This window comes from Bubalus bubalis, chromosome 23, assembly GCF_019923935.1.
Source record: "Bubalus bubalis isolate 160015118507 breed Murrah chromosome 23, NDDB_SH_1, whole genome shotgun sequence".
Lineage (NCBI taxonomy): Eukaryota > Metazoa > Chordata > Mammalia > Artiodactyla > Bovidae > Bubalus > Bubalus bubalis.
The window spans coordinates 35,813,398-35,834,747 of record NC_059179.1 but is presented as its reverse complement, the minus strand read 5'-3'; the positions used below and the strand labels follow the sequence as shown (position 1 = coordinate 35,834,747).

At 35.5% G+C, this 21,350-nt stretch overlaps 1 protein-coding gene and 1 non-coding gene across 6 annotated transcripts in view; one reads left to right on the top strand and one right to left on the bottom strand.

The window, feature by feature from the left end:
* Positions 1 to 21,350, bottom strand: part of ATRNL1 (attractin like 1) — an 802,632-nt gene that overhangs the window by 496,057 nt on the left and 285,225 nt on the right. For all 5 annotated transcript variants that reach the window (XM_025273995.3, XM_025273996.3, XM_044935104.2 and 2 more), the window contains exons 23-24: positions 16,799 to 16,877; positions 14,752 to 14,909 (exon numbers count right to left, since the gene is read on the bottom strand). In XM_025273995.3, coding sequence (XP_025129780.3) covers positions 14,752 to 14,909; positions 16,799 to 16,877 — 237 coding nt within the window. The remainder of the gene's footprint in view (positions 1 to 14,751; positions 14,910 to 16,798; positions 16,878 to 21,350) is intronic.
* TRNAF-GAA lies at positions 19,125 to 19,196 on the top strand. Its single transcript has one exon. It is a non-coding gene; the product is annotated as a tRNA-Phe (tRNA).

Sequence of the window (21,350 nt, the reverse complement as noted above, 5' to 3'; positions counted from 1 at the left end):
GATGGGACCTGCTGCCATGATCTTAGTTTTCTTTTTTTTTTTTTTTTAAAGTGTTTTTTTTTTAATTTTATTTTATTTTTAATCTTTACATAACTGTATTAGTTTTGTCAAATATCAAAATGAATCCGCCACAGGTATACATGTGTTCCCCATGTTGAGCTTTAAGCCAACTTTTCCACTCTCCTCTTTCAGTTTCATCAAGAGGCTTTTTAGTTCCTCTTCACTGTCTGCCATAAGGGTGGTGTCATCTGCACATCTGAGGTTATTGATATTTCTCCCGGCAATCTTGATTCCAGCTTGTGCTTCTTCCAGCCCAGCGTTTCTCATAATGTACTCTGCATATAAGTTAAATAAGCAGGGTGACAATATTCAGCCTTGACGTACTCCTTTTCCTATTTAGATCCAGTCTGTTGTTCCATGTCTAGTTCTAACTGTTGCTTCCTGACCTGCATATAGGTTTCTCTAGAAGCAGGTCAGGTGGTCTGGTATGCCCATCTCTTGAAGAATTTTCCACAGTTTATTGTGACCCACACAGTCAAAGGTTTTGGCATAGTCAATAAAGCAGAAATAGAGGCTTTTCTGGAACTCTCTTGATTTTTCGATGATCCAATGCATGTTGGCAATTTGATCTCTGGTTCCTCTGCTTTTCTGAAACCAGCTTGAACATCTGGAAGTTCACAGTTCACGTATTGCTGAAGCCTAGCTTGGAGAATTTTGACCATTACCTTACCACTGTGTGAGATGAGTGCAATTGTGCGGTAGTTTGAGCATTCTTTTGCATTGCCTTTCTTTGGGGTTGGAATGAAAACTGACCTTTTCCAGTCCTGTGGCCACTGCTGAGTTTTCCAAATTTGCTGGCATATTGAGTGCAGCACTTTCACAGCATCATCTTTCAGGATTTGAAATAGCTCCACTGGAATTCCATCACCTCCACTAGCTTTGTTCGTAGTGGTGCTTTCTAAGGCCCACTTGACTTCACATTCCAGGATGTCTGGCTCTTAGGTGAGTGATCACACCATCGTGATTATCTTGGTTGTGAAGATCTTTTTTGTACAGTTCTTCTGTGTATTCTTGCCATCTCTTCTTAATATCTTCTGCTTCTGTTAGGTCCATACCATATCTGTCCTTTATCAAGCCCATCTTTGCATGAAACGTTCCCTTGGTATCTTTAAGTTTCTTGAAGAGATCACTAGTCTTTCCCATTCTGTTGTCTTCCTCTATTTCTTTGCATTGATCACTGTGGAAGGCTTTCTTATCTCTTCTTGCTATTCTTTGGAACTCTGCGCTCAGATGCTTATATCTTTCCTTTTCGCCTTTGCTTTTTGCTTCTCTTCTTTTTACAGTTATTTGTAAGGTCTCCAGAAAGAATGAAGGGATGGAGCCAAAGCAAAAACAATACCCAGCTGTGGATGTGACTGGTGATAGAAGCAAGGTCCAATGCTGTAAAAAGCAATATTGCATATGAACCTGGAATGTTAGGTCCATGAATCAAGGCAAATTAGAAGTGGTCAAACAGGATATGGCAAGAGTGAATGTCGACATTCTAGCAATCAGTGAACTAAAATGGACTGGAATGGGTGAATTTAACTCAGATGACCATTATATCTACTTGCGGGCAGGAATCCCTTAGAAGAAATGGAGTAGCCATCATGGTCAACAAAAGAGTCCGAAATGCAGTACTTGCATACAATCTCAAAAATGACAGAATGATCTCTGTTTGTTTCCAAGGCAAACCATTCAATATCACAGTAATCCAAGTCTATCCCAACCAGTAATGCTGAAGAAGCTGAAGTTGAACGCTTCTATGAAGACCTACAAGACCTTTTAGAACTAACACCCCAAAAAGATGTCCTTTTCATTATAGGGAACTGGAATGCAAAAGTAGGAAGTCAAGAAACACCTGGAGTAACAGGCAAATTTGGCCTTGGAATATGGAATGAAGCAGGGCAAAGACTGATCGAGTTTTGCCAAGAGAATGCACTGGTCATAGCAAACACCCTCTTCCAACAACACAAGAGAAGACTCTACACATGGACATCACCAGATGGCCAACACCGAAATCAGATCGATTATATTCTTTGCAGCCAAAGATGGAGAAGCTCTATACAGTCAGCAAAAACAAGACCAGGAGCTGACTGTGGCTCAGACCATGAACTCCTTATTGCCAAATTCAGACTGAAATTGAAGAAAGTAGGGAAAACCACTAGACCATTCAGGTATGACCTAAATCAAATCCCTTATGATTATACAGTGGAAGTGAGAAATGGATTTAAGGGACTAGATCTGATAGATAAAGTGCCTGATGAACTATGGGCAGAGGTTCGTGACACTGTACAGGAGACAGGGATCAGGACTATCCCCATGGAAAACAAAAGCAAAAAAGTAAAATGGCTGTCTGGGGAGGCCTTACACATAGTAAATGGCAAAGATGTCATCAATTTCTGCTTAAAATTATCCTTTAAAAGAGAATATTGAAAATAATACTACAATATTCCCATCCAAACAACCACTTTAAAATTTTCTCATCAGTTCATAAAGAATTCTCCTGCCAATGCAGGATACACAGGTTCAATTTCTGAATCGGGAAGATCCCTTGTAAGAGAAAATGGCAACCCACTCCAGTATTTTTGCCTGAAAAGTTCCATGGACAGAGGAGCCTGGCCAGCTACAATCCATGCAGTTGCAAAGAGTCAAACATGACATAGAGACCAAACAACAACAATTAAGTACTACACCGGATTGTTAAATAGCAATCTGTTTTCATTAATTTCATACATTCTGAAGCTACATTTTAGGCACATACAGATTCAGGATTGTGCCATCTCTTCAGTGGGTCTGTTACCTCTTCATCTTGGTGAAATATACCTCTTTAACTCTAGCAATGAATCTTGCTTTAAAGTGCACTTTGTATGATTCAATTTTCTTTTTGTCTAGAATAATTTTGGTATAATTTTACTTCCAATCATTTTGAATCATTATATCTAAAGTGTGTCTCCTTTAAAAATTATCAGTATTTTTTCAACTTGGTATATTTAGTCTACTTACATTTAATATAGTTACTGATATAGCTAGGCTTGTATTTTCATTTTACTATTTAATTTTTATTTGAACCCTTTATTATGTACCTTTTTTCTCTTTTCACACATTCCTGTGAGCTCATAAAACATTTCTATTCATCAACTCTTCTCAATAAACTTGTTATTTCATTCTTTCCTTTATTCTTCTTTAGATTTACCCTAGAAGTCATAACATTAATAAGAGACTTAATATTTGTTACATTTGCCATGTCATTGATATGCTGACACCTTAGACTACTTTAGGATTATTTACCATCACTTCATGGGAAATAGATGGGGAAACAGTGGAAAGAGGGTCAGACTTTATTTTTCTGGGCTCCAAAATCACTGCAGATGGTGACTGCAGCCATAAAATTAAAAGACGCTTACTCTTTGGAAGGAAAGTTATGACCAACCTAGATAGCATATTGAAAAGCAGAGACTTTACTTTACCAACAAAGGTCCATCTAGTCAAGGCTACGGTTTTTCCTGTGGTCACGTATGGATGTGAGAGTTGGACTCTGAAGAAGGCTGATCGCCGAAGAATTGATGCTTTTGAACTGTGGTGTTGGAGAAGACTCTTGAGAGTCGCATGGACTGCAAGGAGATCCACCCAGTCCATTCTGAAGGAGATCAGCCCTAGGATTTCTTTGGAAGGAATGATGCTGAAGCTGAAACTCCAGTACTTTGGTCACCTCATGCGAAGAGTTGACTCATTGGAAAAGACTCTGATGGTGGGAGGGATTGGGGGCAGGAGGAGAAGGGGACAACAGAGGATAAGATGGCTGGATGGCATCACTGACTCGATGGACGTGAGTCTGGGTGAACTCCGGGAGTTGGTGATGGACAGGGAGGCCTGGCGTGCTGCGATTCATGGGGTCGCAAAGAGTCGGACACGACTGAGAGACTGAACTGAACTGAAGACAATGATGATTAACATTTTTTGAGCTACTTGACAGTGGAGAATACTTTCAGTACTATTTCATCCCCTAGCAAAATATCCTGTGTGTGACTGAAACTTAAGAAACATCTGTTGGATGCTAAGTGCTAAGTCACTTCAGTAGTGTCCAACTCTGTGCGAGCCCATAGACAGCAGCCCACCAGGCTCCCCCGTCCTGGAATTCTCCAGGCAAGAACACTGGAGTGGGTTGCCATTTCCTTCTCCAATGCAGGAAAGTGAAAAGTGAAAGTGAAGTCGCTCAGTCGCATCCAACCCTCAGCAACCCCATGGCCTGCAGCCTACCAGGCTCCTCCATCCATAGGATTTTCCAGGCAAGGGTACTGGAGTGGGTTGCCATTGCCTTCTCCGTCTGTTGGAGAGTATAGCCAAAAATTTATATAAATGTACAATATCCGCCATTTCCGTAGGAAGCACTACTTTATATTAGCCTTTGACGGATTAAATACAGAAGATACTTAGAAACAATTATTATCAATCCTCTTTATTTTCTTAATTTTTCAGAAATATACAAAATTCTATCATCACACTACTAAGTTTTTTCTCATTAAAAGCAAAATTAGATCCAAATTGGATCAAACCAGATGAAGTACTTTTCTACTTTCTTACATATCAGTTAATGTGTCTCCTTATTCATGTAACACTTTTAAAATTGTGATCTGTTAAATGTGTTTAAACATACATAGAAACATTATAACTGAAAGTACTCAAAAGAACTGTAATATAAAAAAGTACCACATAAACATATTTAAAAACTATCGACAATAATTAAAGCAAAATCTATATGAAAGTTTTGGCTTGCAAAAAGGATATGGTACGACAATGTCCTGTTATGCAAATAACAATTAAATACTAAACTCTTCATACATCTTTTATGCTATAGCATATAAAAAAGAAGTAAATTACAAGCAGAAATTCTAAAATAACATGAAATACTTACTTTTAGCTATATATAGTAATTTCTCTCCCTGTGTAACAAGTCAACTAAAGCAAATATTAAACTATATTAATTAAGCAAAAACAATCATAAAAATTAAATATTTTTTATCAGAAACTATTGCTGCTTGTTTGATGCATCACTGATAAAATTTTGTGAAAATAAAACAGTGACATTTGTCTTTGGACAGAGAATTCTTGGTGCCTCGTGGTCTCGTGGATATTTTTAAATAGGAATTGGATCTTTTTACTTTTCACTTTCAGCCACTTTTCAAAATAACTGCTTCCACAGAGTGTAGATTATAAATACTTGATGAACAATTTCATCTAGGGATTGTAAACTTTTTCATAACTTGCAGCTTGCTGGAATTTGCAATAGTATTTCCTTATGAAACTTAAAATATATTGATACATGTCTATAAAATGTCATTTATCTGAAAAGTACTTGAAAACTTAATTTCAAACTATAAATTAAGCAATTTATCAGTAAAAGCATAAAACTTATATAGTTAACAGTCATCATGTATCGCTATCATATTAATCCAATTACTATATGAACTGAAAATTATATGTAGGCTTTCTACTTTCTTTCAAAATGGAGTATCAGGGAATGGACTTGTCCTTCTGCCAAAACAACTAGTAAAGCAGACCCATTATACAAAACACTGCTGTTCAGATACTGGATATTAAGTAATATAGGACAAAGATTTCCAAGAAGAAAAAAATGATGTAAGCCTTTGAATGCCACAGATTATTGTGGCTCTGCTGCTGCTGTCACTTCAGTCGTGTCCGACTCTGTGTGACCCCATAGACGGCACCCCACCAGGCTCCCCCATCCCTGGGATTCTCCAGGCAAGAACACCGGAGTGGGCTGCCATTTCCTTCTCAAGTGCAAGAAAGTGAAAAGTGAAAGTGAAGACGCTCAGTCATGTCCAGCTCTTTGTGACCCCATGGACTGCAGCACACCAGGCTTCCCTGTCCATCACCAACTCACGGAGCTTACTCAAACTCATGTCTATTGAGTTGGTGATGCCATCCAGCTATCTCATCCTCCGTCGTCCCCTTCTCCTCCCGCCTTCAATCTTTCCCAGCATCAGGGTCTTTTCAAATGAGTCAGTTCTTCACATCAGGTGGCCAAAGTATTGCAGTTTCAGCTTTAGCATCAGTCCTTCCAATGAATATTCAGGACTGATATCCTTTAGGATTGACTGGTTAGATCTCCTTGCAGTCCACGGGACTCTCAGGAGTCTTCTTCAACGCCACAGTTCAAAACCATCAATTCTTCGGCACTCAGCTTTCTTCACAGTCCAACTCTCACATCCATGCAAGACTACTGGAAAAACTATAGCTTTGACTAGACAGACCTTTGTTGGCAAAGTAATGTCTCTGCTTTTTAATATGCTATCTAGGTTGGTCATAGCTTTTCTTCCAAGGAGCAAGCATCTTTTAATTTGATGGCTGCAGTCACCATCTGCAGTGATTTTGAAGCCCAAAAAGATAAAGTCTGTCGCTGTTTCCCCATCTACTTGCCATGAAGTGATGAGACTGGATGCCATGATTTTAGTTTTCTAAATGTTGAGTTTTAAGTCAACTTTTTCAGTCTCCTTTTTCACCTTCAAATGCTATGTACTGCTGAAAAGACTATACAAGGCTGGGGAAAGGACCATGTGAAAGGAGCAGAGAGAAAAATCCTCAAAACTCAGATAGGGTTGGGAACAGTTCATGCTCCAACCATGGAAGATAACCTGTAAATCATGTGTCATAGAGTAGAGTACCCCTATGGGTAGTGCCTCATGAATGGAAAGATTAACCCTAGACTAAATTATGCTTTCTTCTGGTCTATTAAAGAAAAAAAAAAAGTCTTGAAAAGATCAACATTTTTGAAGCAAGTTAACTCTATTGCAGAACAAAGGTAAAACTTACCTATCAAAATTGATAAACACCCAAAAAACTAAAAATCAGAATGTCTGGCAACTAATCAAAATATTACCCATAAGGAAGAGAAAAAATAAATCAACTGAAAAAACTCAGAAATGACACAAATCACAGAATGTGCAGACAAGGACATTAAAAGAGTTATAATAACTGTAATTCTATAACTCAAGAAGGCAGAAAATTGATGGACCCTGTTAAGTAGAAACATTCTTGAAATAGAAAATATAATGTCTGAGATTATAGATAAGATACACTGGGTGTGATTGGATACTATAGAAGAAAATATTCATGAACTTGAAGACACAGGTAACAAAAATACCCAAAGTGAAACACAGAATGAGGAAGAAATAAAAATAAGACTTAGTGAGCAAAAAACAATTTCAAACAGTTTAATACAATATTGTTAGAATTCCTAAAACAAAAGAGAGAAGTGGGAGAAAATCAAGAAATAATGGCTTAATATTTTCTAAATTTCATGAAAACTACAACTTCATAAATTTAAGAATGTCAATAAATCCCACGCACAAGAAACATAAAACAAAAACTCACAACTATGCACATCATAATCAAATTGGCCAAAATCAGTGACAAAGAGGAAAAAACTTTTAATGCAGATGGAAAGAGAAAAAAGTCATTACACACAAAGGAACAATAAGGTTAAACATCGATTTCTCATTAGTAACAATGGAAACCAAAAGATTATATACAAAAATAGTGAAAGGAAAATGCTACAATTTAAAATTTTCCAAAGCCCTACGAAAGTAAAATATTTTTTTCCAGATATTCGAGCAGATATAATGTACTGCCAGCAGATCTGCAATGAAGTATTAAAGTATGTCCCTCGGAGAAGGCAATGGCACCCCACTCCAGTACTCTTGCCTGAAAAATCCCATGGGCGGAGGAGCCTGGTGGGCTGCAGGCCATGGGGTCGCTAAGAGTTGGATACAACTGAGTGACTTCACTTTCACTTTTCACTTTCCTGCACTGGAGAAGGAAATGGCAACCCACTCCAGTCTTCTTGCCTGGAGAATCCCAGGGACAGGGGAGCCTGGTGGGCTGCCGTCTGTGGGGTCGTACAGAGTCGGACATGACTGAAGCGACTTAGCAGCAGTAGCAACAGCTTAGATAGTAGGAAATGATAGTAAACACTGCTATATTTAAAACAGATAATCAACAAATACCTACTATATAGCACAGGGAAGCTGCTCAATATTCTGTAGTAGCCTAAATGGGAAAAGAATTTGAAAAAGAATAGATACATGTGTATGAACTGGATCACTTTGCTGTATACCTGAAACTAACACAACATTGTTTGTCTACCATATTCCAATATGAAATAAAATCTTTAAAAGTCTGGATTTACAAAAAAAAGAAAAAGAAATGATGAATGCTGGACACAATAAGTATGTAGGTAAACGAGAAAATGTTTTCTTACTTTTAATATCTCTGAATAAATCTGACTGTATCAAAACTACTAAAAGTATAACAAGAGTTTTATAAAATATGAAGCAATAAAATAGATTCAACAATGACACAAAGGCCAGGGGGAAGGAAATGAAAGCAGACTGCTTTAAGGTTAATGCACACAAAGAAATGAGTGATATTATATTACTTAAACACAGACAATAAAAAGTTTAAGATGTACAAAATGTTACAAAATACCCACTAAAATAACACAACATAGAATTGCTGCTAATAAGCCAACAATAAAATGAAATCAAGAAAAAAATGTTAAATTCAGAAGAATAAGCACAATAAAGGAAAGAACAAACAATGGACAAATAAGAAAAATAGAAAACAAATAATGATATGTTAGATTTAAACCCCAAAATATACAGTAATATCCCAAAGATACTCTAGGTTCAGTTCAGGACCACTGAAATAAGGCAAATATTGCAATAAAGCATTTCACATCATTTTTTTGTTTTTTTAGTGCATATAAAAATTATATTTGTACTATACTATAGTCTACCAAGTGTACAATAGCACTAACCTAAAAAAAAATGTACATAGCTAAATTTAAAAAAATATTTATTGCTGAAAAGTAGCCATCACCTGAGCCTTCAGTGAATCCTAGTACTAACATTAATGGAGAAGGCAATGGCACCCCACTCCAGTACTCTTGCCTGGAAAATCCATGGACGGCAGAGCCTGGTGGGCTGCAGTCCATGGGGTCGCTAAGAGTCGGACATGACTGAGCGACTTTACTTTGACTTTTCCCTTTCATGCATTGGAGAAGGAAATGGCAACCCACTCCAGTGTTCTTGCCTAGAGAATCCCAGGGACAGGGGAGCCTGGAAAGCTGCCATCTATGGCATCACACAGAGTCGGACACGACTGAAGCGACTTAGCAGCAGCAGCAACTAACATTAAAAATGACTGACCACAGATCACATAACTAATAACAGTGAAAAACTCTGAAATATGAGAATTACCAAAATGTGACACAGAGACACAGAGTGAGGAAATGCTTTTTGAAAAATGGCATCTGCAGACTTTCTCAATTCATTGTTGCCAAAAACTTCAATTCATAAGAAATATAATGTCTGCAAACTGCAATAAAAGAAAGCACAATAAAATGAGGTATGCCTATAAATACATACATACATTACATGCATATGGATAAGGATTGGATAAAAAAAAGACATAACTATATGCTGTCTAAAATAATCTACTTTAAATATAAAAACACAAATAGGTTAAAGTAGAAGGATGAAAAAATGACACAGCATTCTAGTAATATTTTTTAAAAGCTGGAGTGACTACACTTTTTATACTTGGCAAAATAAATTTTGAAGCAAAGAATATTACCAGGGATTCAGAAACCAATTTCCTTATAATAAAGAGGTCAAGTCATCAATTGAGCAAGAAGACATTAAAAACCCTAAACAATTATCTAAGTAAGAGAGTTTCAAAATACATGAAGTAAAAATTGCTAGAAGAACAATAACCTAATCTAAAATTATGGTCAGAGATTGCCACACTTATTATTCAAACTGACAGAACATCAATGTGGACACTAGACAACTTGAAAAAGTTGACCCAACTGATCTCTGTAGAAGACTTCACCCAACAAGAGCAAAGGACATTTGCAACTGCCCCAGGAACATTGACCAAAACAGATTCATATTCAGGTGATAGGATCTTTGGAAGATGATTAGACAGGTCATGAGAGTGGATTGGTCATGAGGGTGGGTGGTCATGAATGTGGTTAGTGCTCCTATAAAAGAGGTCCCACAGAACTCCCCATCACCTTCCCTTATGTGAGGGCATGGGAATCATCACCAAAATCCGACCATTCCATTCTGGTGCTTTGATCCTGGACTTCCCACCTCCAGAACTGTGAATAACAAATTTCTGTTGTTTATAAGCTACTTAGTCAATGGTATTTTTTCATAGCTGCCCAATGGACTAAGACATTAGGTTTATTCATTTTCTATTGCTGCTGCTGTTGTTCAGTCGCTAAGTTGCATCCAACTGTTTGTGACCCCATGGACTGCAGCATGCAGGGCGTCACTGTCCTTCACTATCTCTGGAATTTCCTCAAATTCATATCCATTGAGTTGGTGATGCTATCTAGCTATCTCATCCTCTGCCGCCCTCTTCTCCTTTTGCCTTCAATCTTTCCCAGAATCAGGGTCTTTTCCAATGAGTTGCTCTATGCATCACGTGGCCAAAGTGCTGGAGCTTCAGCTTCAACATCAGTCCTTCCAATGAATATTCAAGGCTGATTTCCTTTAGGATTAATTTAGAAGAAATGGAGTCGCCCTCATGGTCAACAAAAGAGTCTGAAATGCAGTACTTGGGTGCAATCTCAAAAATGACAGAATGATCTCAGTTCACTTCCAAGGCAAACCATTCAACATCACAGTAATCCAAGTCTATGCCCCAACTGCTGATGCCAAAGAAGCTGAAGTTGACTGGTTCTATGAAGCCCTATAAGACCTTCTAGAACTAACACCAAAAAAAAGATGTCTTTTTCACCATAGGGGGCTGGAATGCAAAAGTAGGAAGTCAAGAGAGAGCTGGAGTAACTGGCAAATTTGGCCTTGGAGTCAAAATGAAGCAGGGCAAAGGCTAAGAGAGTGCTGCCAACAGAATGCACTGGTCATAGCAAACACCCTCTTCCAACAATACAAGAGACAACTCTATTCATGGACATCAGCAAATGGTCAATACCAAAATTAGGTAGATTATATTCTTTGCACCCGAAGATGGAGAAGCAAAAACAATCCCTGGAGCTGACTGTGGTTCAGATCATTAGCTCCTTACTGCAAAATTCAGGTTTAAATTGAAGAAAGTAGGGAAAATCATTAGGCTAAACAAGTATGACCTAAAGCAAATCTCCTATGATTATACAGTGGAGGTGACGAACAGATTCAAGGGGTTAGATCTGATAGACAGAATGCCTGAAGAACTATGAACAGAGATTTGTAACACTGTATAGGAGGCAGTGACCAAAACCATGCCAAAGAAAAAGAAATGGAAGAAGGCAAAGTGGTTGTCCGAGGAGCATTACAAATAGCTGAGGAAAGAAGAGAAGTGAAAAGCAAGGGAGAGAGGGCAAGATATACCCAAGTGAATGCGGAATTCCAGAGATTAGTAAGGAGAAATAAGAAGGCCTTCTTAAGTGAACAATTCAAAAAAGTAGAGGAAAACAACAGAACGGGAAAACTAGAGATCTCTTCAAGAAAACTGGAGAGATCAAATGAACATTTCTAATGCTGAGTAACCAATAAGAGCAGTCGTAGTGGCTTAAGACAAATCACATTTACTATCTCATAGTTCTGTATGTAAGAACTCTGACAGAAGTTTCAGTGGACTAAAATCAAGGCGTCAGAGAGCCACATTTCTTTTTAGAGGCTCTAATGACGAATCTGTTTCCTCAACTTTTCTAGCTTCTAGAGTCTATATTCCTTGGCTCGAGTCCCCTTCCAAGCAATGTTGTTCTGGTCTGACCATTCTCCCATAAGCACATCAGCCTCTGACCCTGACCTCAGCCAAATAAAGGTCATAATAAGGACTCATGTAGTTAGGTTGAGTCCACCTCAGTAACTTGGAGTAATCGTCCTAATGTACCAAACTTAATCCACCTTCAAGTCTTCTGTCCATGTAAGATAATATTTACACAGGTACCAGAGATTAGAATGCGATCACCTTTGCGGAGCCATTATTATGTCAAACACTTGGAACCATAAAATAAGTCTTGACAAATCTTTAAAAATTTAATATGTGACAGAAGCACTTCTAGACATTCTCTAAATAGTTGGAAATACAGTGTCTCACTTCTAAATACCCCATTGATCAAGGAAGAAATCAAAAAGAAAATTAGAAAGCATTTACCTGAAGAAAACAGAAAAAGAAGAGCAAATGAATGTCAAGGAAGCACAAGAAAAGGAATAGTTTAAAAGAAGTAATTAATGAAATAAAAGACAGAAAAGTAAATGAACTTGCTAACTCTTTAGCCAGACTGAACAAGATAAAAAATGAGAACGTGGAAACTAATTATCAGTTTCAGGAATTAGATGATACCAGTGGGTAATATGTGAATATTATGAAAAATCTTTTGCCAACAAATTACACAAAATAGCCAAAATGGGAAATATACAACTGAAAGACATAAACTGATACAGTTCACTCAAGAAAAATAGAGATAACCAGAAAAGTTCTCAATCCATAAGAGAAATTCAATTTGTAGTTAAAACATTTCGACAAAGAAAATCTCAAGTTCAAATAAACCCAATGTTGAATTCTAACACAAATTTAAAAACATATATATAGAGATTATATATCAATAGCTTTAGAAAATTACAGAGGAAAGAACACGTCCCAATTTACTTTGTAAGGCCAGTAGCACCATCCTACAAAGTTAGTAAGACTGCATGAATAGAAAACTACAGACTAATTTGCCCCAAAAACATAGGCATAAAAATATGTAAAATTTCAACAAGTTGAATCCAGCAATATATTAAAGTTGTAATACAAAATGACTAAGTGGAGCTTACCCCTCTTTACCAAGATTGGCTGACCATTCAAAAATAAATCAATGTAGCTCAATTCTATTAGCAAACAGATCTCAATTAAAATAATTTTACCATTTTTACACTTAAAAACAAAGTTTATTATAGTTGTATAAACATACACACATACTCATAAGCCTTAATAGTAACATAACATATTCCACAGGATTGATATAATGATTTTACTCAAAGAGTAGGAATTAGGATGTACTTATCTTGACCATCACAGTTATTTTCAACATCTTATTACTTTGGGAAAGTGGGATATTTTAATTTCATTATAGAAATTCTGATTTGGCTCCCAGAACACATTACTAGTATGATCTCAAAAGAAAATCCAATTTAGAAAGTTAATTTCTAATCATTAAATATTCATGAACATTCTAAAGTGTGTAATTTGCTTAAAAATAAAATATAATTAGATAGCCATGAAATAAAGGGCAGGAAACAATCAGAAATATAGCAATTCTTTCAATTTTAATTACTATTTAATAAGCTCATGGATGAGCCTTTTGTCACCTTCAATCATAATCTGAATAAAACAAATGAAATCTGATTAATATTTCTATATAAATCATAAAAAATAAAATGATACCTCTAGCATCCTAAAGGTCAAAATTCTAAAAACCCATAAGAAAACATTTCTGGCATTTTTTTACTATATTAATGTCTAATTCAATCACAATAAAGAAGTAAATTTATCAAATTAATTATCATTGCTACTTACTAAGTAGTAATTTATACTAATATTTCTTGAACAAGTAAGTAATTTCCTCAATTTAGACATGAAATCAACCTTACAAATCAAAATTTTTCAAGCAAATATACAATTTTTAAAAGTCACTCTGTCTTCCCGCAAATCACATAGAAATTGATAAAGCATGCAAGAATTTTCTAGTCACAAATAAAAAATGGCCATTTATTAATAAAAAAGAATAAATTATCTGTAATTTTTTTAAAGATAACAAAACATAACAGCTCAGCACAGAGTTTGGCACACATGGGCTATTTAATAAACTAATCTGAACTCAATCTAATCATACAATCATAAAAGAATGAATAAATAAATCTAAACATTTTAACACGTAGATATTTCTTTCATAAAAGAATAAATTAAGAATACACACCTTGACTATTTTAAGATAGTAAGAATATCCTAAATGTCCCTAGCAATAAATCAGAAGCATTTAGCAGTCTATCACTGAACACAATAAAAATAAAATATATAACATACACAGAGTACATAAAGAAATCAGTAGTGAGAAGTAGTGAGCCTTAAAGAACTAACTGTAAGGTACTGCTAGTTCTAAATTTTTCATGATGATTTGAATTATGTTCAGTATATAATAAATATTGCTAAAAACAGTCAATGATTTCAAGAGGGACTATAAGAAAATAATATCTATTTAACCCTCAAAGAATGAAATTAATCAGAAAATATAAATGTCATAGTTATTTCAAGTTCTGATACATTTTTTAAGAATATAATCACATTGAAAAATTAGTACATACTTATTCAGTTCAGTTCAGTCGCTCAGTCGTGTCTGACTCTTTGCGACCCCATGAATCGCAGCACGCCAGGCCTCCATGTCCATCACCAACTCCAGGAGTTTATCCAAACTCATGTCCATACTTATTAGTACATATTCAATATTATTTGTTCAAACATTTTTTACGAAGACATTAATCATCACAGACACCCACTATATCCTTTTTATGAAGGTTCAATACATGCTTTACATTGTGCAAAATATAGAAACCTTTATCACCTCTTTGAACAAAAACAGCATTCTTTTTCATATGAAAATATTCAGTGTTCATTAGATTAAATACTGTTAACACTTACCTGTATTTTAATAGGCCATGAAAAGTTGCTGACGTATACATAGAACGTAATGTTTGGATTGCTTCTAAAGTTAAATTTTTCATAGGAAAAACTATCTCTGTATTCTTTTATATTAGTCTTGGAAACTATAGGAGTCTCCTCTCCAGATATTGTTCCAGCTAAAAATGTAAATAATAACAAATGTAAATAATTTATATTAAGCAAACATATCTTTATTAATGTAACACTTACATATATATGATATTTACTTACTTTTTGTAACTGTGCTTATAAGGACATACATAACTATCCAAATTAACTCATGTTTATAATTTAGAATGACAAGGAAGAAATAAGATTTGTCATAAATATAATGGAAACAGATTTAGTATAAAAACTATTTTTTAAAATAATACCAATTATTTTAAGTGTTACATACTAGGAACTGGCTTAGAGACTTTACATTCTCTTCTAATAAAAACTTTATTCCATAGGTATTCCATCTCTGTTTTTCAAATTGGAAACCGAACTTCAGAAAGATGAAAACATTTGCCTCAAGTTTGTAGCTACTAAACAGTAAAGTCCTCTTTGGAACTCAAGTAATACATAGCTTCAGGAACTGATGTTTCACTACTTATTTCTCCACAGAGCCTTTCAAAACAAAATATGTCTTAATCCAATTAAAAAACGGAAAAGAAATCAATTTTTTTTTGTTTACCACGTATTGAACCATCACTACTTTGAATAAAGTGGAAAGAAGATGTAATTTAAAACATGAGCTAAAAATTCAATTAGTTAAGCACATATTGAGTACTCAATAAATATTTACTAAAATTAACCAAATGGAAGAAAGAGTTAAGAATAGTTAGGATACTGAGCAACTGAATTATTTTCTAACTGATCATCTGTTCCAAAATTACTATGAATAGTTTTTTAAAATGCAGGTTTCCTGGTGACATCTTCCAAAACTAATAAATCAAAATATCTAAGACCTGGTTTTGAGAATCTGAAAGTTACAAGTAATCTCTTGCATACTGAAGGCACTGTTCTCAAGTGGTAACTGAGGTTTTATATATTTTTGTTGCCACATTTTAAAACTCTTGTAGGGTCAATTTGTTATGCAGAATTTCAAATTAACAGTACAAGTTATCATGAATTCATAGTTAATGAAACTTACAGTGCCAAGAGTTTACTATATGTTTATACTATTGTAACAAAATATGTACATATGTATCTAAAGTTTTCAATTCTTATATATGTAATATAAAAACTGGAATTGCAAAGACCCCTTCTCATTTGAATTATGTTTCTATTATTCTATTAATACTTATTAAAATAGCACATGATTTAATTTTAAGAAATCAAATATGGATTTCTAAGGATTCCTATATTTTCTTTAAAAGTTTACAGTATTTTTACGCAACAGTATATACCCTTTATAGAGAAAGTAGAAATACAGCATTTCTTTAAGACAGCAAGCATACTTTTTCATAATCCAACATACAGATTTGTACTTTTTGTATTTCTTAAAAGTTAGCAATTTCAATTTATAAACCTTATTATGGAAGAAATATTAAGTGTAGAGTTTTTTAACCCTCTCTCAGAACCAAATCCAACAATGGTAGGGGGTATAAATCCAAGCTTAAAGGTAATAGGTAAGTTGGTAATTTACCAACATACACAGACAATTTGTTGTTTTATATCAATATTAAAGTTATTAAACTTATAGCTTCAATGGTGAATCAAATAATTGAAATGTCAGTCTCTTTAGTCATTAAAGAAGTAATTTGTCTTAATTAAAATCACAGGAATTCATAACACTGCCATAAAAAAAGTAGTGTAAAATATCTGTTATCTACCTAATATTAACTGAATTAGGGAGAAAGTTAACAGAATAATGATATTTTATTAATAACGCTACTTAATAGTTTTACCTAAAACAGCACGAAGATTCTGGCATATAATATTTTTATTTCAATTATTTAAATTAACAGTAGAAAGGTCATATTAGAAACCTAACGTATATAGGAACAGAAGCAAAAGACACACGACAACAAAATTCTCTTACCTGTTGAACCAACCGACCATGTAATGTTGAGATTAAAGTTGTTTGATGCATTAATTGAAATATCCAAATTTTTGTTTGACTACCAAGAAAGAAAACATGAAGATTTAAAAAACAGAATTATACAAGATGTTATCTTTAATGTTTTAATTATGTCCATGCTATGTTTCTCTAACTGTGACCATTAAGTCAATAGTTAAGCGAGAAAGTGTAGATGCCAATTACACTTTTTTAATGGAAAAAAAAAAAAAGGTGATAAAATCAAAGGTATATTTAAAGTTCCCATTTATCTTTCCTACTGTAACCTGGTCTTCCACATGTAGCCAGAGGCTGCTATAATTCAATACTTGTATTTTGATTTTCTTGGCTTACCTGTAGTTAATATTTAAATGATATGGGTTTGGTTAGTCCAAAGTTATGTTACAGCAATGGATGATTGTTTTGTTGAAAGATTTCATGTTAGCTGCATATAGTATTAGTATATACACATTTTTCGGTGGAAAAAAAATACTTGAAATGTAAAATTTAGAGGTAAAAGTTATAAACCTACTTGGGGAAAAAGAGGGGATCAAGTCATATAAATATCTGTCGAGAGGAGCACTGAAGAATTTTATATTGATCAACCTGCATCTTGTCATTAATTTAATTGTACAGAAGCAAATACCCAAGAGATTTCTTTAAATGTTATTTGCTATTATCCTACTCCAAGAGACGAGGAACAAAAATTACGTATGATTATAACTATCAGGACTTGCAGAAAAGAATAGAAAGACAGTCATATTGAATAGCTTTAGCTACAGATATTGAGTGTGCTTTGCTGTGTTTTAAATATACAGAGACTCTTAGAAAAAGCTGTGTTACTGAGACCTAGCTACTAAAATAATTAAAATTAGTACCTTGATATTACAACTTTTTCTAAATAAGAATAAGAAAGCCAATAGAAAACATATCGCCAATTTTCTGAGTGGCTCTTAGAGAAAGTAAGTCTATAAGCAATTAAGTGCCCCATATCTGATAGAAATAGTGTTAGGAAGAAACTGACAGAAGGACATGGTTGTTCCCTGATACGGGAGGAGTAAGAAGAAGCATGATAAAAGGCAAGGGCTGCTGGGTGATGTGTGACAGTCATTCCATATAAATGATACACCAAGACCCAATTATTTAACCTCAAATAAAAACTACTCTCGGAGAAGGCAATGGCACCCCACTCCAGCACTCTTGCCTGGAAAACCCCATGGACGGAGGAGCCTGGGAGGCTGCAGTCCATGGGGTCGCTAAGAGTCCGATAGGACTGAGCGACTTCACTTTCACTTTTCACTTTCACGCACTGGGGAAGGAAATGGCAACCCACTCCAGTGTTCTTGCCTGGAGAATCCCAGGGACAGTGGAGCCTGGTGGGCTGCTGTCTATGGGGTCGCACAGAGTCGGATGCGACTGAAGCGACTTAGCAGCAGCAGCAGCAAAAACTACTCTAAGCGATTGCCATAGAGACAGGGACAGCTGGGCCTCTATTAAAAACTACTAACAATGTTCCATAATCATTGAAAGATACTCTCTTCAAAGTTTCCAGGAAGCAAATATAAACTCAACAAGAATGGTCATCTTGAAAGAGCCTACAAAATAAAATGTGTGGTAGTAAGGCTGAACAATTTTGCCACATAGACTTTTCAGGGTAGTGCTCATTACTACTGAAGAGATAACATCGGAGAATTTGAAGTGATCAAAGAAAAACAAGGCTTGGAGTTTAAAAATATACAGTATTTGAGAAGGGCATTATATTATCCATCAGAGTCATATTTGTAACTGGCCACAAACATAAGAAGGAAGTTAATTTACTGAGTTCTATTGGTAAGCTATTAAAATATTCTCTAATATGTACCACAAAACTTTCAAACTTCTTAAGACCTTTGCACTTTTTAAAGATATGAAAACAGACGACACTGATTCAAAAATAATGCCAATATTAATGACTCAAGTAATAAATGCAAAAAGCTTTTGTCAGTCTGCAAATAAATCTGTCTAACAGACTGCATTATTCAGGTGTGGTAATAACATCTATTTCATCATACTTGTAATGCTGCATTAAGGAGAACCCAGATATGAAAAGAAAAAATTTCTTTGGTAATAAATACTGATTTACTCCATCAATAATGAACTAACCAGACCCAAAAACCAATCACTGCTTCATATTAATTAAATCGTGTTCATGAGGCAATGAAGTGAATTTGCAGAGTATTCATTGTTGAGTCGGATAAGCCTGGGTTCAAATCTTAGACCTTTAATGTACATGCGTATTGATTTAGAGAGAGCTACCCTTATCCTTGGGGCTTCCCTGGTGGCTCAGAGGTTAAAGCGTCTGCCTGAAATGCGGGAGACCTGGGTTCGATCCCTGGTTTGGGAAGATCCCCTGGAGAAGGAAATGGCAACCCACTCCAATATTCTTGCCTGGAGAATCCCATGGACGGAGGAGCCTGGAGGGCTACAGTCCATGGGGTCGCAAAGAGTCAGACATGACTGGGCAACTTCACTTTCTTTTCACCCTTATCCTTCCTGAAAATTAGCTTTCTTATCTCTAAAATGGGATTCTCTGGTAGCTCAGTGGTAAAGAATCTGACTGCCAATGCAGGGGATGGAGGTTCGATCCCTGGGTTGAGAAGATCCCCTGGAGAAGAAAATGGCAGTCCCCTTCAGTATTCTTGCCTGGGGAATCCCATAGACAGAGGAGTCTGGCAGGCCCCAGTGCATGGGGTCACAAAAATATTGGACATGACTTAGCAACTAAACAACAACAGTCTCTAAAATGGGAATATCATGACTTCCCTAAAGACTTTTTGGGGAAAATTAAACAAGATAATTTCTCAAAAAATTTATCATGGTTTCAGGCCACCGTGCTGATAATGGTCGTTTTGTTGATATTATTAGTTCTGGGGACACAGGATTTCTTCTTTTCCTTTTCCTTTTTCATCTTCCTTTTTACTAGAGGACTCAGAAAGAAGGCATGACTGCTGACCTCTGAGAAAGGTTGACTTTCTTTATTATTAATCAACTAGTAAAAAAAAAAAGTTGTTTTCTATGAAAACAAAACATGGTAGAAACAGTGCACCCCTAAGAAAGCTTAAATCATTATTTTTATCATGAAATTGCATCTTAGTAATTGTGTGTGTCTTATTTTGTGTCAGGGAAATTTGAGAATAACTGCTATTATTACTAAAAAAGGTCACACAAAATTTCCAACTGATATAGAAAACTATAAAACTTTTCTTGAAATTTTACTTCATCCTCTCAAGTTAAGGCATTACTGAATATATGGTACTATAACTAAAGCCCTATAAAATATATTTAAGGTTAAGGAAAATATGCTGGACTCCAAGAAGTAATACTGTGACTACCACAGTAAGTGAAAAAATTAGTCATTTAGAACATTGTTGTCAGACATGGTTAAGTTCAGCAAGATCAAATTATACAAGAAACTACTCCAGAAATTGTTAACATGAAAGTCTTGGCTGAAGATGACATATAGTATGTTAGAATTAAATTTGTTTTCAAAATGTAATAAATGCATAAAAATGAAAGTACTTCATTTTTGTAGAAGAGGCCCAGAATAACAATACATGTTAATTTCAGAAATTGTTCCAAGTTGCATTTCTCTTTAATTATAAATTGTATGCATAGATATATACATAATTATAAACTACTTATAATGATGTTACAAGCATTCTTAGCGGTACTAAGATATGATAGTTTAGTGTCCATCAGTTTCTCAAAACATGTGTCTGGGCTCTTGGTTTCAACTGAACAAAACAGCAGAAAGTGAAACTGAAAGCTGTGATACTGTAAGAATTCAAGGATTTCTGGGACTTGAAAGAGGAGAATAGTCAAGAGAGAAACAAACTAGAATTATGGCTAATCTGAGCTTATTTGTATGACACCATGTACTCTTGCCTGGAAAATCCCATGGACGGAGAAGCCTGGTGGGCTGCAGTCCATGGGGTCACGAAGAGTCCGGCACGACTGAGCAACTTCACTTTCACATTTCACTTTCATGCATTGGAGAAGGAAATGGCAACCCTCTCCAGTATTCTTGCCTGGAGAATCCCAGGGACAGGGGAGCCTGGTGGGCTGCCGTCTATGGGGTCGCACAGAGTCGGACACGACTGAAGCGACTTAGCAGCAGCAGCACGGATAATATTGGAGAGAAGTACTGTTCACACCTACATTGTGAGCCAGACATCCCACTTATATTATATTTCTTATATCCTCAATGAACTCCACAAGTTTGGAATTACTATTTATGAATAAAATTCTGATTCGTGCAACAATATGGATGAACATTGGAAACACTGAAACATTAAGCTACATGAAATAAATCAGAAATAGAAGTAAAAATGTTACATGATTACACACATGAGGTACCTGGAATATAGAGACAGAAAGTAGAATAAAGGTTTCCCAATAATGGGAGTAGGGGAGGAATAGAGAGTTATTACTTAATGGAAACAGAGATCCTACTTGGACTGATGAAATACAATAGCTTATTACAGGATAATGGATTGTG